A 19850-nucleotide genomic window follows, 5' to 3' on the forward strand; every position below is an offset into this window, starting at 1 on the left:
CAATCATTGGAAGCAATGAACTGCAGAGAGCTAGTGGCTCAGAGAAAACTGGGTGTAATATGGGAAGAAGCCTGGAACAGCACATTTGGACCCAGACTGATGAGCAGCAGCAAAGCTCTTCAAAAATAAGACAACTGGCTTTATCTAGACATGGAAGATACAAACTGAGTTCATTTTGCAAGAGTTGGGTTTCTAACAAGGAACTCTTTGAACGTGAGCCACAGTCTGGACCTTGTAAACCCAGGTTGCTTAGTAAACCAGACCTCCTCACCTAGGAAAAATAAAAACATGACAGAAAAGGAATGATTCTTTCCAGAGAGAAGGAAAATGATAGGATCTAGAATTAACAGAGTATCTGTCACTCTCAGAGAGTCATTTATACTCTCAGCCTTGACACTCTGGCAACCTCCTCTATTCAGTAGGACAGGGTCTTGGCAGTTTGTGGCCCTAAACACATGGATAGACATTGCTTTTGATTATGCCCTGTACATACATGGCCTGGCCTTTCCAGGCAGGGCCTGAAGGTTTCTCCCCATCTCTGACTTAACCTGGAGACTGGCAGAGACTTTGTTCATTTCCTACCATTAAAATTAACTTTGGCCGTACTGGGGTTTGAACTCATGACCTTTGTGTTTATAGTTGAGTGCTCTACCACTTAAGCCATGTCCCCAGCACTTTATTGCTTATTTCTCAGGTAAAATCTTATACATTTTTCCCAGGGCTAGTCTTGCAGATCCTCCTTCATAGCTGGGATTGCAGACATGCATTGCCCTATCCATCTTGTTTGTTGCAGTGGACTGTCACCAACTTTTCTTCCTGGCTGGCCTCCAAACTTGGGGCTCCCAATCTCACTTCCTTTAGTAGCTTGAGGCTATAGACATAAGCTATCTTAAAGTCCACATGAATGTACATATCTTAGAGGACTTCCTCTTCCCCTTCCCCCAACTCTTTCAGAACTTCTGATATCCATTAGCTTTGCTCAGGAACTTAGGGCATCTTGAAAGAGGCAAAAAAGGGAGAGAGAGAGCGAGTCCTGGCATTCGCCTTTCTCTTTATTTTTAATAAAAATAAAGACAGACAATATTATTTTAGATACATTTTAATAAATTACTGATTATATAACTAAAATTCTTTACTGCACATGAATATGGGTGATACAGACTTGCAAGAATGATTACTTTTATTTCTCAGAGCATTAGGGCAAAAGCTCACATTCCACTAACAGAGAAATGAAGTAAGTTACTGACTATGCAATGTAAGTAGGCTTCTGTAGTATTTTCCTCCCCACAATGGGAAAATGGTCATGGAAGCTATTGCTCCTGTAGGAAAAATGGAGGCTGCATATGTACTAAGACTTTGCAATCAGTGTCTTCTCCATTATAGCCTTTGAAGAAAATATGGATAAGTGACATTGAATCTATAGTTTTGCTTTCCAGAACCAACTATACATATATAAATATACAACCAACGAGACACTTCTCCAAAGGGGGATAATGGGGCATAAAATGAGATTTCTCTTCCATAAAATGCTTCAGATTAACTCTTTCAAATACTAAAAACAAACCCTAAAATTACATAAACTACCGAACCAATTTTATCTGTTACCTCAACATATAGTGAATTTCAAATACCGTAAAAACCAATTAATACACATTTGTAGATAAAGTAAAATGTGGTAACATTCTAACATGAGAAATCATAACATAATTCCCATTTTCCATGAAAACAGAATGTACAGATGTACCAATCTGATTTTATAAAAATATTATAAATACATTTTGCTTCATATATTGCCTGAGAGAATACCAGTGTATTGGATGCATTTCTAGTTGGCAGGCACTGTGCTAATAGATGGGTCTTAAAATGATGAAGATGTGTCCCTACATATATGAGGTTCCAGTGAAATGAAACCAATAGGTAAAGAAATATTTACAAAAGAATAACTTGTTGAGCTAGTTACCTCCTTAAGCTTGGGAAAATGTTGTCAAAGTTAATGAGATGAATAAAGCTACCTGGCCCCTAGTTTTTTAAATTATAAAAATACTATGTTCTGTCTAACTTGACTTAATATCAAATTAAAAACATTAAATGTTTCCAAATTTAAAGTTATTGCGAGTCATCCTCATCGACCAACGAAGATATAACTGTTTCCTGCTTTTAAAAAATTGACCTTCTGAAGTCTTTTTTAGAAGTGCTTCTAAAATTCTGAAGACTATATCCAGTGACAAAAGATTGCTATTAACATTCGGTGATTGGGAAAAGGCAGGTAGGAGGAGACATGGGAAGGCTCTAGACTGAAGTGAGCCGGAAAGCTAGTGAAGTAGATGAGAAAATGAGAACTGGAGAGCTATGACTGAATGAGATCTCTAAAATTTCAAGTACACTGAGAATGGACAGTGAGAGGAAAAATTTAGATAGCAACAGAATCGGCCCTGCTGCTCAGGCTCAATCCATCAAAACTACCATTCAACCTAGGATAAGTGCTCTGCAGCAACTCCACAAAGAGAAGCCATGTAATCCAGCCACAGGGGGTGAGGCTAGGAGCTCTGAGCCCCTAACCAAGAAAGAGAAGAAGGCCTTGTTTGCTAGGGCTGAGAGTCATGGTACTCATTCAAATGGCTGCATGGCTGGCATGCAGGAAGAGCAATGCAGGGCCAATGGCTATAAGTCAATAATACAGCACGGCAATTATTTTTACTATTAGGAAAAACTGGTTAAGGTAGCTGTTTTAGCACCTGAAAGTACTGAATTAGATGCTGAAGAAAATAAATGAGTCTACAGTGTGCTGGAATTTAGGATTTAGGAAACTACATTAGATCCCAAGGTTCTTTTCAAATTCGAATATGAATCCATGACAGGAGTTAGCTTTGATAAATGTGTAATAGTATCATTCTGCAATTAAACTCTCAGTTTCGATAGTAAAGCTGACTAATAATTAGAGTCATTGAATATAACTAACATTAAATTTTTAAAAAATGGTGCAGATACTTGGGCTTGAACTAAGGGCCTGGGCAATGATCCCTAGCTTTTTCACTCAAGGCTAATCTACTTGAGTCACAGTTCCACTTCTAGCTTTTTGGTAGCTATTTAGAGACAAGAGTCACATGACTTTCCTGCCCAGGCTGCCTTTGAACCACAATCTTGAGATCTCAGCCTCCTGTGAAGCCACCAATGCCCAGATAAAAATTTAAGAGATAAAGATAGCATTTCAAATGAAGTATTTAACTAAAATCAATGCCTTTGGTTACAATAATACAGCTTTAAAGAAAATAATAATTCAGAGAAAATTTGTTACTGGTCTTTAATTTTACATGCGTTATAAAGCAAACATATACCTATATTAAATAGATGGAAAGATCCTAGTTAGTAGCTCACTATGACTGTCAGCACCTTTGATGGACTTTTTCTGAATGATTAAAAATAAACACAATATTCCCTTCAAAAAAAAGGCTCAACAGACACAGCTTTAAGACCCAAGTCCTTGAAGAATTTTGAATAGTTAGAACTACTGAAACCTAGAGTGCTGACTAAGCTGGAGGGGGAAGCAATTAGTTTTATGTAAGAAAATGATCAAGCCCAGTATGTGTAAATAGTAGGTACAAATCTTTGGTCATGCATTCCTGTGTAGGAAAATTATTGAGCTAAGTACTTGTTACATGCTGGATGGAGTCTTTGACAAAGAGTCTTATTAAGTCTTATAGTCATCTAGGGCCATATAAAGTGGAGTAAAAGTATTTCTTACATCTTGTTATAGGTATGCTCCAGAGCTGTCCCCTGGAAGGAAATTTGCAATTTTACCCTTTAATTCCAAATATAGAGGGGAAACACTACCAGGACACTGGGTCCAATTAAACTGTGGACAGTGATCTAAAAGTAACATTACGTATTTAACTTCATAGTTTAATCACTACAACATTTATTGCTTCCTAATACCAGAGACATTCCTCTGTGCTAGAACCTAGTTTTCAAAGGATACAGTTTGAGCCAAGAATTCCAAATGCACCGTTCAATCGCTCCTCATAGTAACTGGGAGATTGGCATCATACTGCAGTTATGTGGTTGTTCCCAAGCAAGTTCCAAATAAATTCATTACAGCTAGTTATGAACACTGCTGCAATAAAGACCTTTTTCTTTCCCAATAGCAGAGTTGAGGAGAATGGGAATTTTTACTCAAATATTCTATATACTACTTAGTCTCAAAAGTCTGTAGATGAACAAAACATACATTTTACTCAAGTCTGAAGATTGTTCCAGGGATGTCTACTAACTTCGACTTGTTCTCCTATGTTGTTTAATATGCTTTCATATGTAATAGTGGCACTTATCTACTTTCAAGTTAGAAGATATGACAACCTTCAAAGTTTTTGCATGCATAGTCTAACTATGGTAAAGCAAGACAATGAGGAAGAACTAAGAATGTTAAATAGAATTTTTCCACAGGAATGACAGCAGTCTGGATACTGAGCAATTATTCTGTGTCTTATGCCAGAAAATAGATAGAAGAGTATAAAGAAAGGAAAACAAACCTGGTCCAGTGGCTCACGCTTGGAATCTTTCTCTTACTATTCTGAATGGATGGAGGGGGAAAAAAGACTTCAACAATCATTAAGATTTAAGATTTGCAAGTTAGAGATCCAAAATGAAGACTGAGGCCCCAATGACTGGCAAGGCTAAAGGATATAGCCAGTGTAGTCAGACACGATGTGATTGGGTTCCAGGCTAATTCGAAACGGGAACCATTTTTCAATAAAGCCAACAGATTGCTGGGAAGACATGCAAAATGAGAGGTCAGTTAGTAGAGCCACACCCAGCATTGACTGCTTTGAGTGAAAGAAGATAAAGGAAAAGAAATAAAGGAGGAGTCTGGGATTCTATGACTTTGACAGAGTATTTTATCGTGGAGAAGAACATAAAGATGCTGATACAGAGATAGCAATAAATAAAAAAATGATTATCCAGCAATCCATAGCTATTGTATCAACTAAGGCAGAAAACCAACATTTGAAAAAATATTAAATCATTTGTAGGAGTCACATAGGTCTTGATAGATATGTCTAGAAACATCATAAATCAATAGCCAATGAGGAAAATGGTGGACAGCAAATGATTTCATAAAAGAATAAGAAGGGGTTTAGTTTTGCTTTACTTTTCCCTTTTGGAAAGAGATGAACAATTCCTAGAATGACAATACTATTTATGTGTACTTTATCAACCTATGTTTAGCAGTTCCATAAATCTACAGCTAGTAGACAGATTATGTGCAGTTATAATCATTGCCATATAATTTGCCTCCGATGCCACACATACACTGCATATTCTCTTCCCTAAATACACACGTGCTTGGACAGAAAGGGCAGCCAATTCTACAGAATACTTTTCATGTGACTTTCATCTGATTTGAGACTGCCCTTGATTTTGGAACTGCGAGAAAATGTACTCTACTATTTGTGATTTGAAAAATATGTTTGAAGTTTAACATTTGCATTTATATTGTAAGAAAAAAGGCATTTCTTTCTGGTAAATACCTATGTTTTTTTACCTTTACTTTTTTTTTTTTTTACCTTTATTAATACTGAGTGAAGCATCAGAGAAACACACCCATGTATTACCAGAGATGTAAATCGGGGGTCTTAAAACCTAAAACATCTGCATTTCTTGAGCTAAATTAAAAAAAAAAAACAACTTCTTCTGGCTGAGAACAAGAAGGATGGATCATTATCCTTCTTTTGTTCATGATGAAAGTTTTAAGTTCTACTATCAATACCAAAAGCCATGTCATTTTAATTTAGAAAGTAATTTACTGAGGTAATAAACCAATATGGTGCTTTATAGTATGTAGGTATGTCATTACAGAAAACTGAAATGGAGCCGGGGGCCAGTGGCTCACACTTGTAATCCTAGCTACTCAGGAGGCTGAGATCTGAGGATCATAGTTCAAAGCCAGCCTGGGCAGGAAAGTCTGAGACTCTTATCTCCAATAAACCATCAGAAAACCAGAAGTGGAGCTGTGGCTCAAGTGGTAGAGTGCTTGCTTGAGCTGAAGAGCTAAGAGACAGCACCCAAGTCCAGAGTTCAAGCCCCACAACCGACAAAAAAAAAGAGAGAAAGAAAACAAAGAAAATTGATATGATTAATTAAATCATGAACTTTCTTACTTTAGCTCAAATGTATATAAAGATTAAAAAGTGCTAGGCTGGGCATAGTGGCTCACACCTGTAATGCCAGCTTCTTGGAAGGTACAGATTGATCTTCAGGATCAGATTGAGACTTACTTGGAGGCAAGAAATGCTAAGATCTTATTCAAAAAATAACTAAAGCAAAAAAGAGTGCTTGCGTAACAAATAGGAGGCCCTGAATTCAAATCCTAGCATTGTCAAAAAAGGAAGGAAATATGTAGAATAATGATAAAGCAATACATGGGCCAACGTTCCATATCCTCAATTATATTAAGAATATCACTCATGGGTTATATGTTATGATAAACTAAGGCCTCATGGAACTTAGAACGACTACTCAGAACTACTACCTAAATCATGAATGTTGAACCAGAGAATAAGAGAAATATGACTGCTAAAATTGTAACCATCTGATATGGAAAGCTAATAAAATTAGCAATTTAAAAATACATAAAGAAATTGTCAATGATGTGTTATAACTTAGTACAAATTCCTTCTCTTTCCCCCATCCATCACCCCCTAATACTGAAGTTTAACTCAGGGACTTGTGCTAGAAAAGGGATTTACCAGTTAGGCCACAACTCCAGCACTGGTACAATATTCTATTAAAGAAGAGGTGAACTTCCTTCTGTCTCTCTCTCTCTTTCTTTCTCTCTTTTACACAAAAAATTTATTGTACTGACTAGAAGGATAGGAAAATATGTTTCAATAAAAAAAGTCTGACAAAAAATTAAAGGAAAGAAGGACCTGAAAAAATGAATTCAACAGCTCTTATTTTCTAAATTGCCTCTAACATCATAATAGACTTTTATTTACTTTCACAATTACCTTTTTACTTTTACAAGGGGCTCCCTCCACCTAAATTGCACAGACCTATAAACTCTTGTTTTTTTTTTTCTTACTACTTTTCATGGTTAAAATACTTTATAAAAAAAACAAAGCATCAAAGCCTATAACTTTTACTTACATTTGAGAATGTTAAGTGTTCTGGAATCTTTGAGATTAAATCATAATTCAGCCTAATTTTTGATACAATGTCTTTTTCACTTAAAATATCTGGGAACTCTTTCTTCATAGATAGCATACATAACATGGTAATTCTCTTACAGGAAGAATATTAAGATGTAAAGACCTTTTAGCCAATCCTTACAATAAATAAATTTACCTGTAGGTTACTAGAACTGGAACAGGTTTAGAATATGCAAGCACATACTACCTTTAGAAATGATTGGAAAACCACGGGTCCCTGTATTTATTGAACTGAATCACCTGGCAGTAAAATTCAGTTAAGGCCCTGGGCATTGGTGAAACTTCTTCCCACTCAGATCTGCTGCTGTGGTAGACCTGGACTTCATCTGTGATTTCATCTGGTGCGTAATCCCCACCTAGAATATAAATCTTATCTTCGATTCCAATTGCACCTGCATTAAATCCTGCACATTCAAAAGACCCTTCACCCTTCCAAACACAAGTATCAGGACAGAAACTGTAAACTTTATATGTGGAAAGGTCACATATATATAGTGTGCAGTTCACGGGGACAGCCTTAATGAGAGTAGCATGAAAAAACTGCCCAAACTCTGCCACTAGTTCAGACCACTGATCGGTTGTGGCATTGTATTTAAAAAAGCAATCAAGTGATGGGTTAAATGCATCCGCAATCTCTACCTCTGATCCAAGAACGTAAATTACATTTTGGCATGCACTTGCTTCGGGGTAGTATATGCCTCTGGGTAATGGGCTCACAGATGTCCATTCTTTGGAGAGGGGGTTGTAAGATTCAACATCTAGGAGACTTTTAATATCCTGAGATCCTCTAGTCTTTCCACCTATGACAAATAACCTATTGAGTGCCATAACTGAAGTATGCATGGTTCTTGGTGTTTTCATAGTTGATACCAAGAAGAAGTCATTTTTGACTGGACAGTAGCACCAGGTCTGATCAGTGGCATCATGGTAAGTCTCAGCAATATGAAGGCGGACCTTTCTACAGCACTTCCCTTTGCAGCCACCAGTCAGAAAGATTTTCTCTCCATAACTAGATAGACTAGACCCCGGCAAGTCAATCAGATGTGATTGGGGTAGGATTTTCCATGAGTCCGTTTTAATATTATAGCAGAATGTATATTGGTTTTCTCCATTTTCCTCAGTCTTGTGGATGAATATATATTTCTCAGTTGTGGATGGCCGAGCATCAGGGAAGAGGCCACTAGAAACTTGCACACACTTAATGGCATCTACCATTATGTCAAAACAGTTAGCGCTTTTAAGTAAACATTCTTCATTGAGCAGATAGTCTTGAAGCGTATCCTCAGATAAATGATGCAGTCTTACTTTTTGAATCAAGTGGGGCAGATGCTTTTGCCTTGATTCTAAGTTATGTTTAATCCAACTAAGGACGAACTTCAGTACTGTTTCTTCCTCGGGAACATTTAATTCGTCTGATTCCAGACATTTTTGCAGGACTCCAAAACTCATCTCTAAGAAATCACTCGACTTAAATAACAAGGAAAAATGGTGCTGTACAAAGTATAAAGCATGGTCAAACAAACGGGCAGAGCCATAGCTATCTGATAGAGATAATAAATGTAAACAATTGATGAGATTAATGCTTTTTATTAAAAAGTCACTGCAAGCTTTGGAGAGGAAGGTAACTTGAAGAAATGATGACAACTGGAAGAACATTTCCACGTTATCATCTGTGATTTTTGTTTTTCCAGTATAGGCATAATCAAGAAATGCTTTTACTGCTTTGGAGGATAAATTAGTAATTGTAACACTTCCGTCATCTCTTTCTTTCATATTTACTTCAAACATAGCCCTGCAAAAAACAAAATAATAAGGAACACAAAAGAACAAGTAAACAGCATTATTTTTTTGGTTTTTTTTTTTTATGTTTGTGGTGCTTGAACTCAGAGCCTGGGAACAGTCCCTGAGCTCTTTTGCTCAAGGCTAGCACCCTACTACTTTGAGCCAGAGCACTACATCTGGTTATTGAATAATAAGATGGAGATAAGAGTCTCATGGAGACTTTTCTGCCTGGGTTGGCTTTCAACTGCGATCCTCAGATCTCAAACTCTGAGTAGCTAGGATTACAGGCGTGAGCCACTGGTGCCTGGCTTAGACAGCATTATTTTCTTCCATGATTACTGTCAATATCACCTTAAAGAAACATCCTTTATGCTCTGGTTGATTTACAATATATTTACAAAATCATATTTCAATGGTATACTAATAAATTATTTCAGTATCTAGATTATATATGCCATATATCTGCTAAGAAATATAATTTATAACTCATATGAAAATTCATTCAATATAACAGATACAATAGCTAAGCCAAAAAAAGATTATAAAATACTTCAAATTTTGTATATGGATTAGTTCCTATGTAATTCACAGAATTAGGGTAAAAGTTCTCTAATGGCTGAATCTCTTTATGAGTAAATTAATATCAACTGTGTTAATAGAAAGCTAAAATTCCTTACAATATAATGCTGAGGGGGCTTAGGCCTTAACATTTTCTTTCAAATTAGTTTTTGATTGGACAGTAATAAAACATAAAAGATAGCCCAAATGTCTCCAATGAATTTGTCTCTGTACAGAAAAAAAATCCACCTAATGAGACACATTTTTACATCATATATTAGGAAGAAAGGGATGTGATTTCATTGAATGAAACAATACCAGTTAACCACACCAAGCCAAAAAAGACCAAAAAAAATAGCGTCTGTGGTAACAGCAGCTGAGAGATGGAGATAGGTCCCAAAATTTGAATAATTGTTACTAGGCTATTCAATACTTCCAAATATGAGGCCAAAATTACATGGATTGGAAGAGAGGAGGGAAGGCCTGGGTGGCCCTGGGGAGTGGCAAAGTATAATGCGTAGGTCCTCAAGGGAATTCAAAGACCAATATACTATTGGAGAGAAGAAATGAAAAGACTAGCTTTAACAGACACACAGTTAATGTAATGCTGTCCCAGCATTCCTGTACCCAGTGGACTACGTAGCACTGAGTCACTGCTCCCAAACTCAAAGCAATATGCCTTAGAGTGATTAGCAAGCAGTACATGTAAAAATCATTTTCTAACTAAAATTCACCTCATAAAATTTATTCTATAAAATTTATTTTAAAGGCAATAATGGCAAGCATAATTCAATGTTCATAGAAAAAACAAGCTAAATTAAGGATAAAAAGTGATATAAGTGCCATCTTATTCCTCTATTTCAAACAGAACTCTGCTTTTCTCACGTTTGTGAGAGATTTAAACTACTTACCTTGCTTCCAAAACTGAACATAATATAAAATACTGAAATTACAGTGTGACTAGGAGAACTCAAGGCCAGGAGTTAAACAAAGAAATGTGTCTGTAAGGACCAAGAGGCCACACAGCCTGGTATTACCTTGCAACAATGAATGTGGCAAGATGGCTGACCCTTAATTGTGTGGAGTTACAGCCACTGTCAGCATAGGGGATTCTATAGAATCATGATCAGGACATCCTCAGTAGGCTATGTTGGAAAGGAAGCTTCGTTTAGAAGTTATTGCTCAGAACCAGAACAACTGGGATGTGGACACCCCAGAGATACATCTCTATGATAGAAATACCTTTGCTTCTACATCTTCTGAGTCACAGTCCTTCCCACTGGATAATTCATGGATGCAGTATTCAACTGAAATTTACTTTTGTCTCTGACTCGTTTTCTTTGAACTCTGCTTTCCATTTTTGTTTATCTTGTTGTTTCATCTTTTTCTAAAATGATGCATCTACAGGGAACTCCCAAACAAAGAAGACCCCAGACGAAATCAAACAAAGCAAGAACAGGCTGGGCACTAGTGGCTCACACCTGTAATCCCACGTGTTCAGAAGGCTGAGAGCTAAGGATTACAGTTCAAAACCATTCCTAGCAGAAAAGTTCCTGAGACTATCATCTCCAATTAACTACCAAAAAAAAAATAGCCAGAAGAGGAGCTGTGGTTCAAGTGGTAGAGTGCTAGCCTTGAGCAGAAAAGGTCAAAGACAGTGCCCAGGTCCTGAGTTCAAGCCTCAGGACTGGCATAAAAAAACAAACAAAACACAAAAACCTCTCCTCAGAACATTTCAAAGGATTACATTGCATAGAATGTTGGGAAATTCTGAACTGGGAAGACTTGTGCTTTTGAAAAGGCAGCCTTAAGTTCTCCTACCCAAAAAACCATTAGTTAACCTAATTCGAATGAGGTTTTCTTTCAGAATTAAATATTACGGTTACATGTTCTGCTATCACAAAAAAATCTGAAGCATAGATAAGGCAAGATACCTGAAAAAGTCACTGCATGCTGCTAGCACGCACCGATGACAGGGGATGATCTCATCCTTCACAATTATTTTGAAATCATAAAAGACATTTTGTTCTCTAAAATTCTGCAGAACACTTAGGATTTTCTGCCCATGATCTTCCGACACAAGGAAGTTGTTTTTCCTCTCCGATGAAATTCCATTACATGAACTTCGTTCACTGAAATCATATGAATTATCCATAGCCAATTCCGCCCGTTTTTAGAACTAGAATGAAAAACAATTGAAAAAAAATGAACATTTCAGACTTCAACATTTTCCCCTTATACAACAATGTTCACAACACTCACTAAGAACAATCATATGACAGTAAACCTTGGCATTTCTTGGCATTGAATGAAAAAAAATTTTGTTTTGGTTGGCCATGAGGCTTGAACTCTGGGCTTGGGCACTGTCCCTGTGCTCTTTAGCTCAAAGGGAGCACTCTACCGATTGAGCCACAGCACCACTTCTGGTTTTCTAGTGGTTTATTGGAGATAAGAGTCTCATGGACTTTCCTGCCTGGGCTGGCTTTGAACCGTGATCCTCAGATCTCAGCCTCCTGAATATCTAGGATTACAGGCGTGAGCCACCAGTGCCCAGCCTGAAAATGTTGTTTTTAATCTTCACAAATGTTGAACTCCTTGAAATTAAGAAGCACCTTATAAGGTCTAATATTTATGACTATACAATTATATATAGGATTAGGAATGTAGCTGAGTTGTACAGTGCTTGTCTACCATGCACAAAGGATCTGGGTTCAATCCCCAGCACAACAAGAAAATAACTGGGTTAAATACAAAAATGGAGATGTTGTAGAAGGGTGTGCTTGTCTAAGCTGTCACTGTACAAGTGTCACTATTATTATTATTATTATTATTATTATTATTACTGGGTTAAATTTTCAATATGTTTGTTTTGACATTTCATCAAAAAAGTAGGCGACACATGGAAAAAATGCTTGATGATTTTGGAGGAGGAGGTGGAGAGCAACAGGCCTAAGAACACTGCTTGTTTCACTTATAATCCATATTCTCTGCAATACTACTATGACCTTCAAGTTTAATAATCACTGAAAGCATATGTAGCAACTTTAACATTCACAACATCCCATCATAAATGCACTCCTTAAGAGGTACCCTGACATTTTAAGTTTTCATTCTTTTTTGTTTGCAAACTTTTTTAATTGTGATTAAGTGATTATATTCATGTCACAAATTTCATAGTGTTGTGGGATAGTAATACTTAGTTAAAGTCACAAACATTCTAACATTCTAACCTCCATGGGGCAAATTGTCTTTATCATGGTCTATAAAGTTTATGAGTTCTATGAACTTTTTCTTTTTCTTTTTTTTTTTTTTGGGAGGGGGTCTGGTCATGGGGCCTGAACTCTGGGCCTGGGCGCTGTCCCTCAGCTCTTCAGCTCAAGGCTAGCGCTCTACCACTTGAGCCACAGTGCCACTTCTGGCTTTTTTCTTTTTGCTTATGTGGTGCTGAGGAATCGAACCCAGGGCCTCAGGCATGCAAGGTAAGCGCTCTACCACTGAGCCACCTTCCCAGCCCCTCCCCTTTTTTTTAAAGGCTGAGTCTTATTATGTAGCCCAGGCTGGCTTGAACACTTGATCTTCCTGCCTCTGTCTCTTGAGGGGGGTTATAGATATGCAGCAGGTCCAGCTAAAGAGCATTCCTGGTAACAAAGATGAATGTTATAAAAATACCTAACATTTTCTGATTATTTGTTCCATGATATTTAATCCTTATTTTTTTATAGGCCTCATCCTTCCCTATTTTTTCTGCTGAGAACAAAACACCCCCCCCTTCTTTCAATGTATACACACACACACACACACACACACACACACACACACACACACACACACAGACAAATAGCATACAATAACAAATACATAAAGACTATGAAAAGCGGCTTGGAAGAAAGTAGAATGGCAAACAAGTTTGGGACCTGAGGAACGATGTGACAGTGAGTTCCTTGGATGTTCCTTTTGCTGAAAATATGCCAGATTCCAAAGAAGCTGCTGAACCAGAAACAGTAATGAATAGGCACATAAAAAGCCCCAGGAAGCCGGGCGCCAGTGACTTATGCCTGTAATCCTAGCTACTCAGGAGACTGAGATCTGAGGATCCCGGTTCAAAGCCAGCGCAGGCAGGAAAGACCATGAGACTCTTATCTCCAATAAACCACCAAAAAACCAGAAGTGGCGCTGTGGCTCAAGTGGTAGAGCGCTCGCCTTGAGCTGAAGAGCTGAGGGACAGCACTCAGGCCCAGAGTTCAAGCCCCAGGACTGACCAAAAAAAAAAAAAAAAAAAAAGCCCCAGGAAAAACTTAATGTCTTTCATGCAGGTCCAGGAAATGATCAATATACCAATGCAGAAAAGTGTTAAGAGTAAAATCCAAGACGAATACTATCAAGTTTTGTGGATCTCTCAACTGCTACTTGTGAAGCAACAATGAAGAGACTAGTTTCTGCTCATAGTAGGCTATAATAAGGGGCGTCTGCCCTCTTCTTCCTATCCCTCCACTACAATGTTCAGTCAGAGAAGGCTGAACAACTACTAAGAATGTTTGCAAAGATATAACACTCATACTCACTATAGTTAAATCAAAACGGAATTTTCAACATGGTTCTAGTGACAAAAAAAAAAAAAAAACCCAGAAAAAAGAAAACAGACAAATTAAGACTAGGGAATATAAACAGAAAAGATAAATAGTAGACTTAAGTACTAACACCATAGTTACACTAAAGTGTAAATGGTCTATGTACATCAATTAAAAGACAGATATTACTGGAATGGATGAGTGATTCATTCTCATGCTTCCAATAAGTAACTCACTTAAAAAGCAAAAATAAGTTGAAGTAAATGGATAAAAAAGGTATGCTGTACAAGCATGGCAATGTCAATACAGTATAAAATAGACTTGAGCAAGAAACATTTTCAGGAATAGAAAGGAATATTATACAACATCAATCCATCAAGAATACTAGAAACTCTTAAATTTAAATGCATAAAATAGTTGATTTGTAAAATATATTAAGTAAAAACAACTAAAGAGAAAATCAGATTTCAAAATATCCCCTTCTCAAAAATTAATGCAACTAGAACATAAAATATCAAGGATGTGAAGGAAGTTAACAATACCATTAGCCAACAGAATCTACTCAACAACAAAAAGAAAAATTGACCTATAAACCACATAATCTATATTTTTAAGTGCCTAAGGAACATAAACCTAATTTGACCATATCCTGCTTCATAAAACAAATTTCAAATGATTTTAAAGAACTGAAACCACAAATACAATGTTTTCTGCCCACAATGGACCCAACTAGATATTAATCACACATAAATAAAAATATGCATGTATTTGGAAACTTCTAAGTAATACATAGGTCAATTTCAAAGGTACCTAAAAATACATTAAGCTATAAATACAACGTATCAGATGGAATGCAGCTCAAATAATACTGAGGGGAAAATTTACAGCACTGTGTGCTTACAAGATCACAACTCATCCAATGTGAAATATAATTTGAATAGCCATGTAATCATTAAGGAACTTACATTTTATCCGAAGTTAAAAGTTCCTTTAGGAAACAGAAGAAAACCTAATAATTTTATGAAGCCAATCTTATTGTGGTAGACAATAGGATTATGTAGACAGAGTACTCCAAACAAACAAACACACGAATCCCTATTACCACAGACCTATATTCCTTACAAATGTAGATATGAAACTTCTTAGCTAAATATTAACAAAAAGAATTTAATGTGAATCTATACTATGACCAAGTAGGTTCATATAAGCATATAAGATTGATTCAATATTTGAAAGATAAATGCAATGTATCATATACCAAGCTAAGGAAGAAAAATTACATAACAATGATCAATTCATACAAAAAAGCATTTGACAAAATACAATAGTGATCTTCAAAAAATTCCTAGCAAATGAGGACCAGAGGAGAAATTTCTCACTTCCAACTTAATAGAGAATAGAGCCAGGTGCTGGTGGCTCACACCTGTAATCCTAGCTACTCAGGAGGCTGAGATCTGAGGATCACCATTTGAAGCCAGCCTGGGCAGAAAAGTCTGAGAAACTTTTTTTTTGCATATATTTTTTATTGTAAAAATACTGTACAGAGGTGTTACAGTTACATGAGTTAGGTAGAGTACATTTCCTATCAGGCATTGTTACCTCCTCCTTTGTTTTTCCCCTGTCATCCCTTCCCTCCCGACCTCCCCAACTTCTCTCTCCCCACCCCCACACCCCCCCACCCCTGAAGTTGTAAAGTTCATTTTCAACATAGTGTCTTGTATGTACATCTTGTTGTTATAATGGGTCATCCTGTAACCTTATTTCAGTATTTTATAAACTACACAGAAAAAGCTGGAAGTGGTGCTGTGGCAAGTGGTCTTGAGTACAAAGAGGCTTAGAAACAATGCCCAGGGCCTGTGTTCAAGCTCTAGAACTGGGGGTGGGGGTGGGGAGAGACAGGGAGAGAGGGACAGGGATAGACAGGGGGGGGAGTTAGAGGGAGAGAGGAGCAGGGAGAAGGAGAGAGGAGGGGGGAAAGGGAGAGAGGAGGGAGGAGAGGGAGAGAGAAAGGAAGGGGGAGAGGGAGAGAGGGGAGGAAGGAAGAAAGAGGGGGGGGAGGGAAGGAGAGAGGGAGGGGGAGGGAGAGAGAAAGGGAGAGGAGGGAATAAGAGAAAGGGAGGGAGGAAGAGAGAGGGGGAGAGGGAGAGGGAGGAAGGAAGAGGGAGTGCGAGGGGGAAGGGAGGGAAGGAAGGAGGATAGAGGCTATCTATCCACACAAAAACCTAAGACAAACAACATACTAAATGATAAAAGCTCGAATATCTTCCTCCTTAAGAGGAAGACAGCATGCCCACCCTTCCCACTGCTATTCACCAAAGTACTGGAGGCTCTGGCCAGCATACTGAAGAAAAATTTTAAAAAGCCATATACATTGAAAAGAGGGGGAAAGAACTATCTACTTACAGATGATAAGATAATCCACATAGTAAATCCTGAGAATTCTACAAAATAAAAACAAAGCTAGAGATTAGAGACACTGCAGATTGAGACGCAAAATCAATTATATTTCTATGTAATAATAAGAACTGCAGGGAAACCAAAACGTAAAATGTAATCGCTTAGAAAAGAAGGGAAAAATACTGAGCTATGAATTGAAGAAAACAGATACAGGGTTTGTATGCTGAAAACTACCAACTCTTTAACAAAAGAAACCCATGAGTACCTAAATCGGTGGACAGAAATGCCACCTCTGAGAACTGGAAAAGCCAAAACAGAAAGGTGAGACAATCTCTCCTCAAACGGACATACAGACTGAACACAGTGAAGTCTGATAGGTCAAAATTCCAGAAAGATGTTTCTGTAAATATTATTGAGATAAGTGTAAAATTGATATGGAATAAATTAAAATATCTAATATAAATTTTAAAAAGAGTAACAATGTGATAGTAAACTATGTTATTTTAAGACCTATTATAAATCCAGTAGCCAAGATTGTGTGTGATATTGGCACAAAGAGATACATAGATCAGTAGAAGAAAATACAAATTGAAAAATAACCCTACACAAATACAGCCAAGTCACATTTTTACAAAGGTACAAGCAATACAACGGAAGAAAGACAAAAACCAACCAACCAAACAAACAAACAAAAGAAGTCTTTTCACCAATGCTGAAACAAACATAGATCCACATGAGGGGAAAATATCCCTTAACCTAAACTATAATATGTAAAATTTAATTCATAATGGATAATAACTCTCAACAAGAATTTTTGTGAGCGGGAAATTAGTTTTTGTGTGTGTGTGTGACTATGAGTTAGTCAATGAGTTCTTAGACATGATATCTAAAGCCTAATAAACCAAAGAAAAACAATCAATAGACTGTATTTCATCAAAATTAAATTTTTCCTGTTAAGAGGACAGAGATAAGAAAGACATAAGCTGGGAGAAAGTATCTGCACATCAAATCTAATCAGTAGAATCCTTAAAAACAACCCCGAAAACTCATGAGGAAAAAGGCAAACTATCGAATTTAAAAATGGGCAAAGGGCCTGAAGGTTATTTCCAAAGAGAACATAAAGATGTCAAAGATTTCTCTATCAGAAAATTAGGACAATATTGATCATTTCAGCTGGTTGAGGGGGTGTTGTAACACTGGATCATCGACATATAGTTGGTGGGAATAGTTTCTTAAAAAAAAACCCAAACAACTAAGCATATACTTATCATATTATTCATCAGTTATACTTGTGAGCACTTATCCCAGAGAAATAAAAACTTCTATGTGCATAAAAAGTTGTTCGTGTTGCTTCATAACAGGTTCATTTGTTTTGTTTTGTTTTTGGTCGGTTGTGGGGCTTAAACTCTGGGCCTGGGTGCTGTCCCTCAGCTCTTCAGCTCAAGGCTAGTGCTCTACCACTTGAGCCACAGCGCCACTTCCGGCTTTTTCTGCTTATGTGGTGCTGAGGATCCGAACCCAGGGCCTCAAGCATGCAAGGCAAGCGCTCTACCACTGAGCCACCTTTCCAGCCCCATAACAGGTTCATTTGTACAGTCAAAAACTGCAACAACTGCCAGGTGCTGGTGGCTCTTGCCTGTAATGGAGGAGCTACAGGAGGAGGTACTCAGGAAGCTGAGAAAGTCTGTGAAGGCAGGAAAGTCTGTGAGACTCTTATTTCCAATTAACCACCAGAGGACTGAAAGTGGTGCTGCAGCTCAAAGTAGTAGAGCAAGAGCCTTAAGCAGAAAAGCTCAGGGCCAGGTCCTGAGTTCAAACCCCATGACTGGAAAAAAAAAACACAAAAAACCTGCAACAACCACAACTGTGTCAAATATGTTTATGAATAAACCATTCAACCACATTCTCACAATGCACACATTGAAAACAACGACTGATACACATTAACAACTTAATATGAAGACTGACAAAAAAAGCCAATCTGAAGTGGTCACAAAATAGATGATAGACAAAACCATAGACATGGAGATTGGTTGCCTGGGCTGGAGGAGAGTGAAGTGTGGGAAGGAACTATAAGGGCATAATGGTTGTATCTTACTTAATGCAACTTTTTCAAGAGTCTGCTATTAATTTCAGGGGTGTTTCTATGGATGTATAGCTCTATATACATATATGTGTATATCCCTCGCTCTCTATACACATATATGTATACACACGTATGTACACGTATGGGTATGCATGCTCATGTGCACACACACATGCATTCTAAATGTAAATGTACATCTGTGCATGCGTACATATACACTTGGAGAATTCCAAGTGACAAAAAGGTGCGCCACAGTTCAACTGGCGTTGTTTTCTTTCTGAGGACTTTATTCACATCCTACGAGGATGTGTGCCTTCAATACCCCATCTATTCACAAAGGCTTCGTGGGGGCTGATGAAACCACAAAACAGTCCAGAAGACCAGAATAAAATCCGAGTAACGGAAGACAGCATGGACAGGCAGGTAATTATACGAATTAGTACTACTTGCTGACCTAACCTGGTGTCAGGACTGAATCCCACAGTATCTCATTTAATCTACGTATTTACCTTCGTCTGCTGATAACTTTCTCACCTGGGAATCGAACCCCGCAGGACTCTGATCCAGCAGGGCCCTGAGTCACCAACGGGGACTACAGGTGTGTCTGCTATGGAGACCGCGACCCGCACCCATAGGACCGCGAGGCCGGGCGCCAAAGCACGACGTGGTCCCCAAGGGCTTGTTTTGGGGCTGCGGGTGGGGAGGAGGACGCCAGCCCCGGCAGGCCTGGGGGGGGTTCGGGGTGGACGGGTGCTGGGGTGAAGGGTGTCCTGGGTGACGCTGCAACTCGGGGGCCGTCGCGCTGCGCGACTCCACGGGAACGATCAGCATCCTCCCTGCCCCCGCCACCCCGGCCCGGCCGCGGACACCTCTCTCCAGACCCACAACCCCAAGGAGCAATGAGAAATCTTCCCCGTGGGACTTAGGAACCGGCCCCAGCCCACTCCTCCCTTAGACCCCCAGGCTCACGCACCTGCCTCCGCAGTCTCCCAAGGCTCCACCCCAGTTTCCCGGCCTCTCGAGCGCTGGTTTGCTATTGGCTAACACCGCTGCCCCGTTAGCTCTGCGCCCAGTGTGAGTGGCGTAAATCTGCTCCGCTCGAGTTTAGTCCCGCCCTGTCCTCCCGGGCCACGCCCCTACGCGACTTCACGCGGTGCCGCAGCTCGTCTGAATCGCCGTCGCCGCTTTCCCCAAACGGAGACCGCCGAGTTTGGGGCGGGGCAGCGTGAGCTCCGGATGGACCACGTGCCTCTT

The 19850-nt window shown here is 38.6% G+C and overlaps 1 protein-coding gene across 3 annotated transcripts; it reads right to left on the reverse strand.

Annotated features, from left to right (window-relative positions):
* Nucleotides 1-1039: 1039 nt before the first annotated feature.
* Nucleotides 1040-19797, reverse strand: LOC138821382 (kelch repeat and BTB domain-containing protein 3-like). 3 transcript variants are annotated; one of them, XM_070013566.1, is made up of 4 exons: nt 19570-19797; nt 16517-16554; nt 11480-11724; nt 1040-8997 (listed from the first exon to the last, which is right to left on the reverse strand). In XM_070013566.1, the coding sequence occupies exons 3-4, from the start codon at nt 11698-11700 to the stop codon at nt 7395-7397; spliced, it is 1824 nt and encodes a 607-aa protein (XP_069869667.1). In that variant the 5' UTR covers nt 11701-11724; nt 16517-16554; nt 19570-19797; the 3' UTR covers nt 1040-7394. The 3 variants fall into 3 exon arrangements, with proteins under 3 accessions (XP_069869667.1, XP_069869668.1, XP_069869670.1); XM_070013567.1 differs by lacking the exon at nt 19570-19797 and adding an exon at nt 19131-19176; XM_070013569.1 differs by lacking the exon at nt 16517-16554.
* Nucleotides 19798-19850: the final 53 nt, after the last annotated feature.

The sequence above is a fragment of the Dipodomys merriami genome, unplaced genomic scaffold (assembly GCF_024711535.1).
Source record: "Dipodomys merriami isolate MVZ:Mamm:240054 unplaced genomic scaffold, mDipMer1.0.p SCAF_91, whole genome shotgun sequence".
Lineage (NCBI taxonomy): Eukaryota > Metazoa > Chordata > Mammalia > Rodentia > Heteromyidae > Dipodomys > Dipodomys merriami.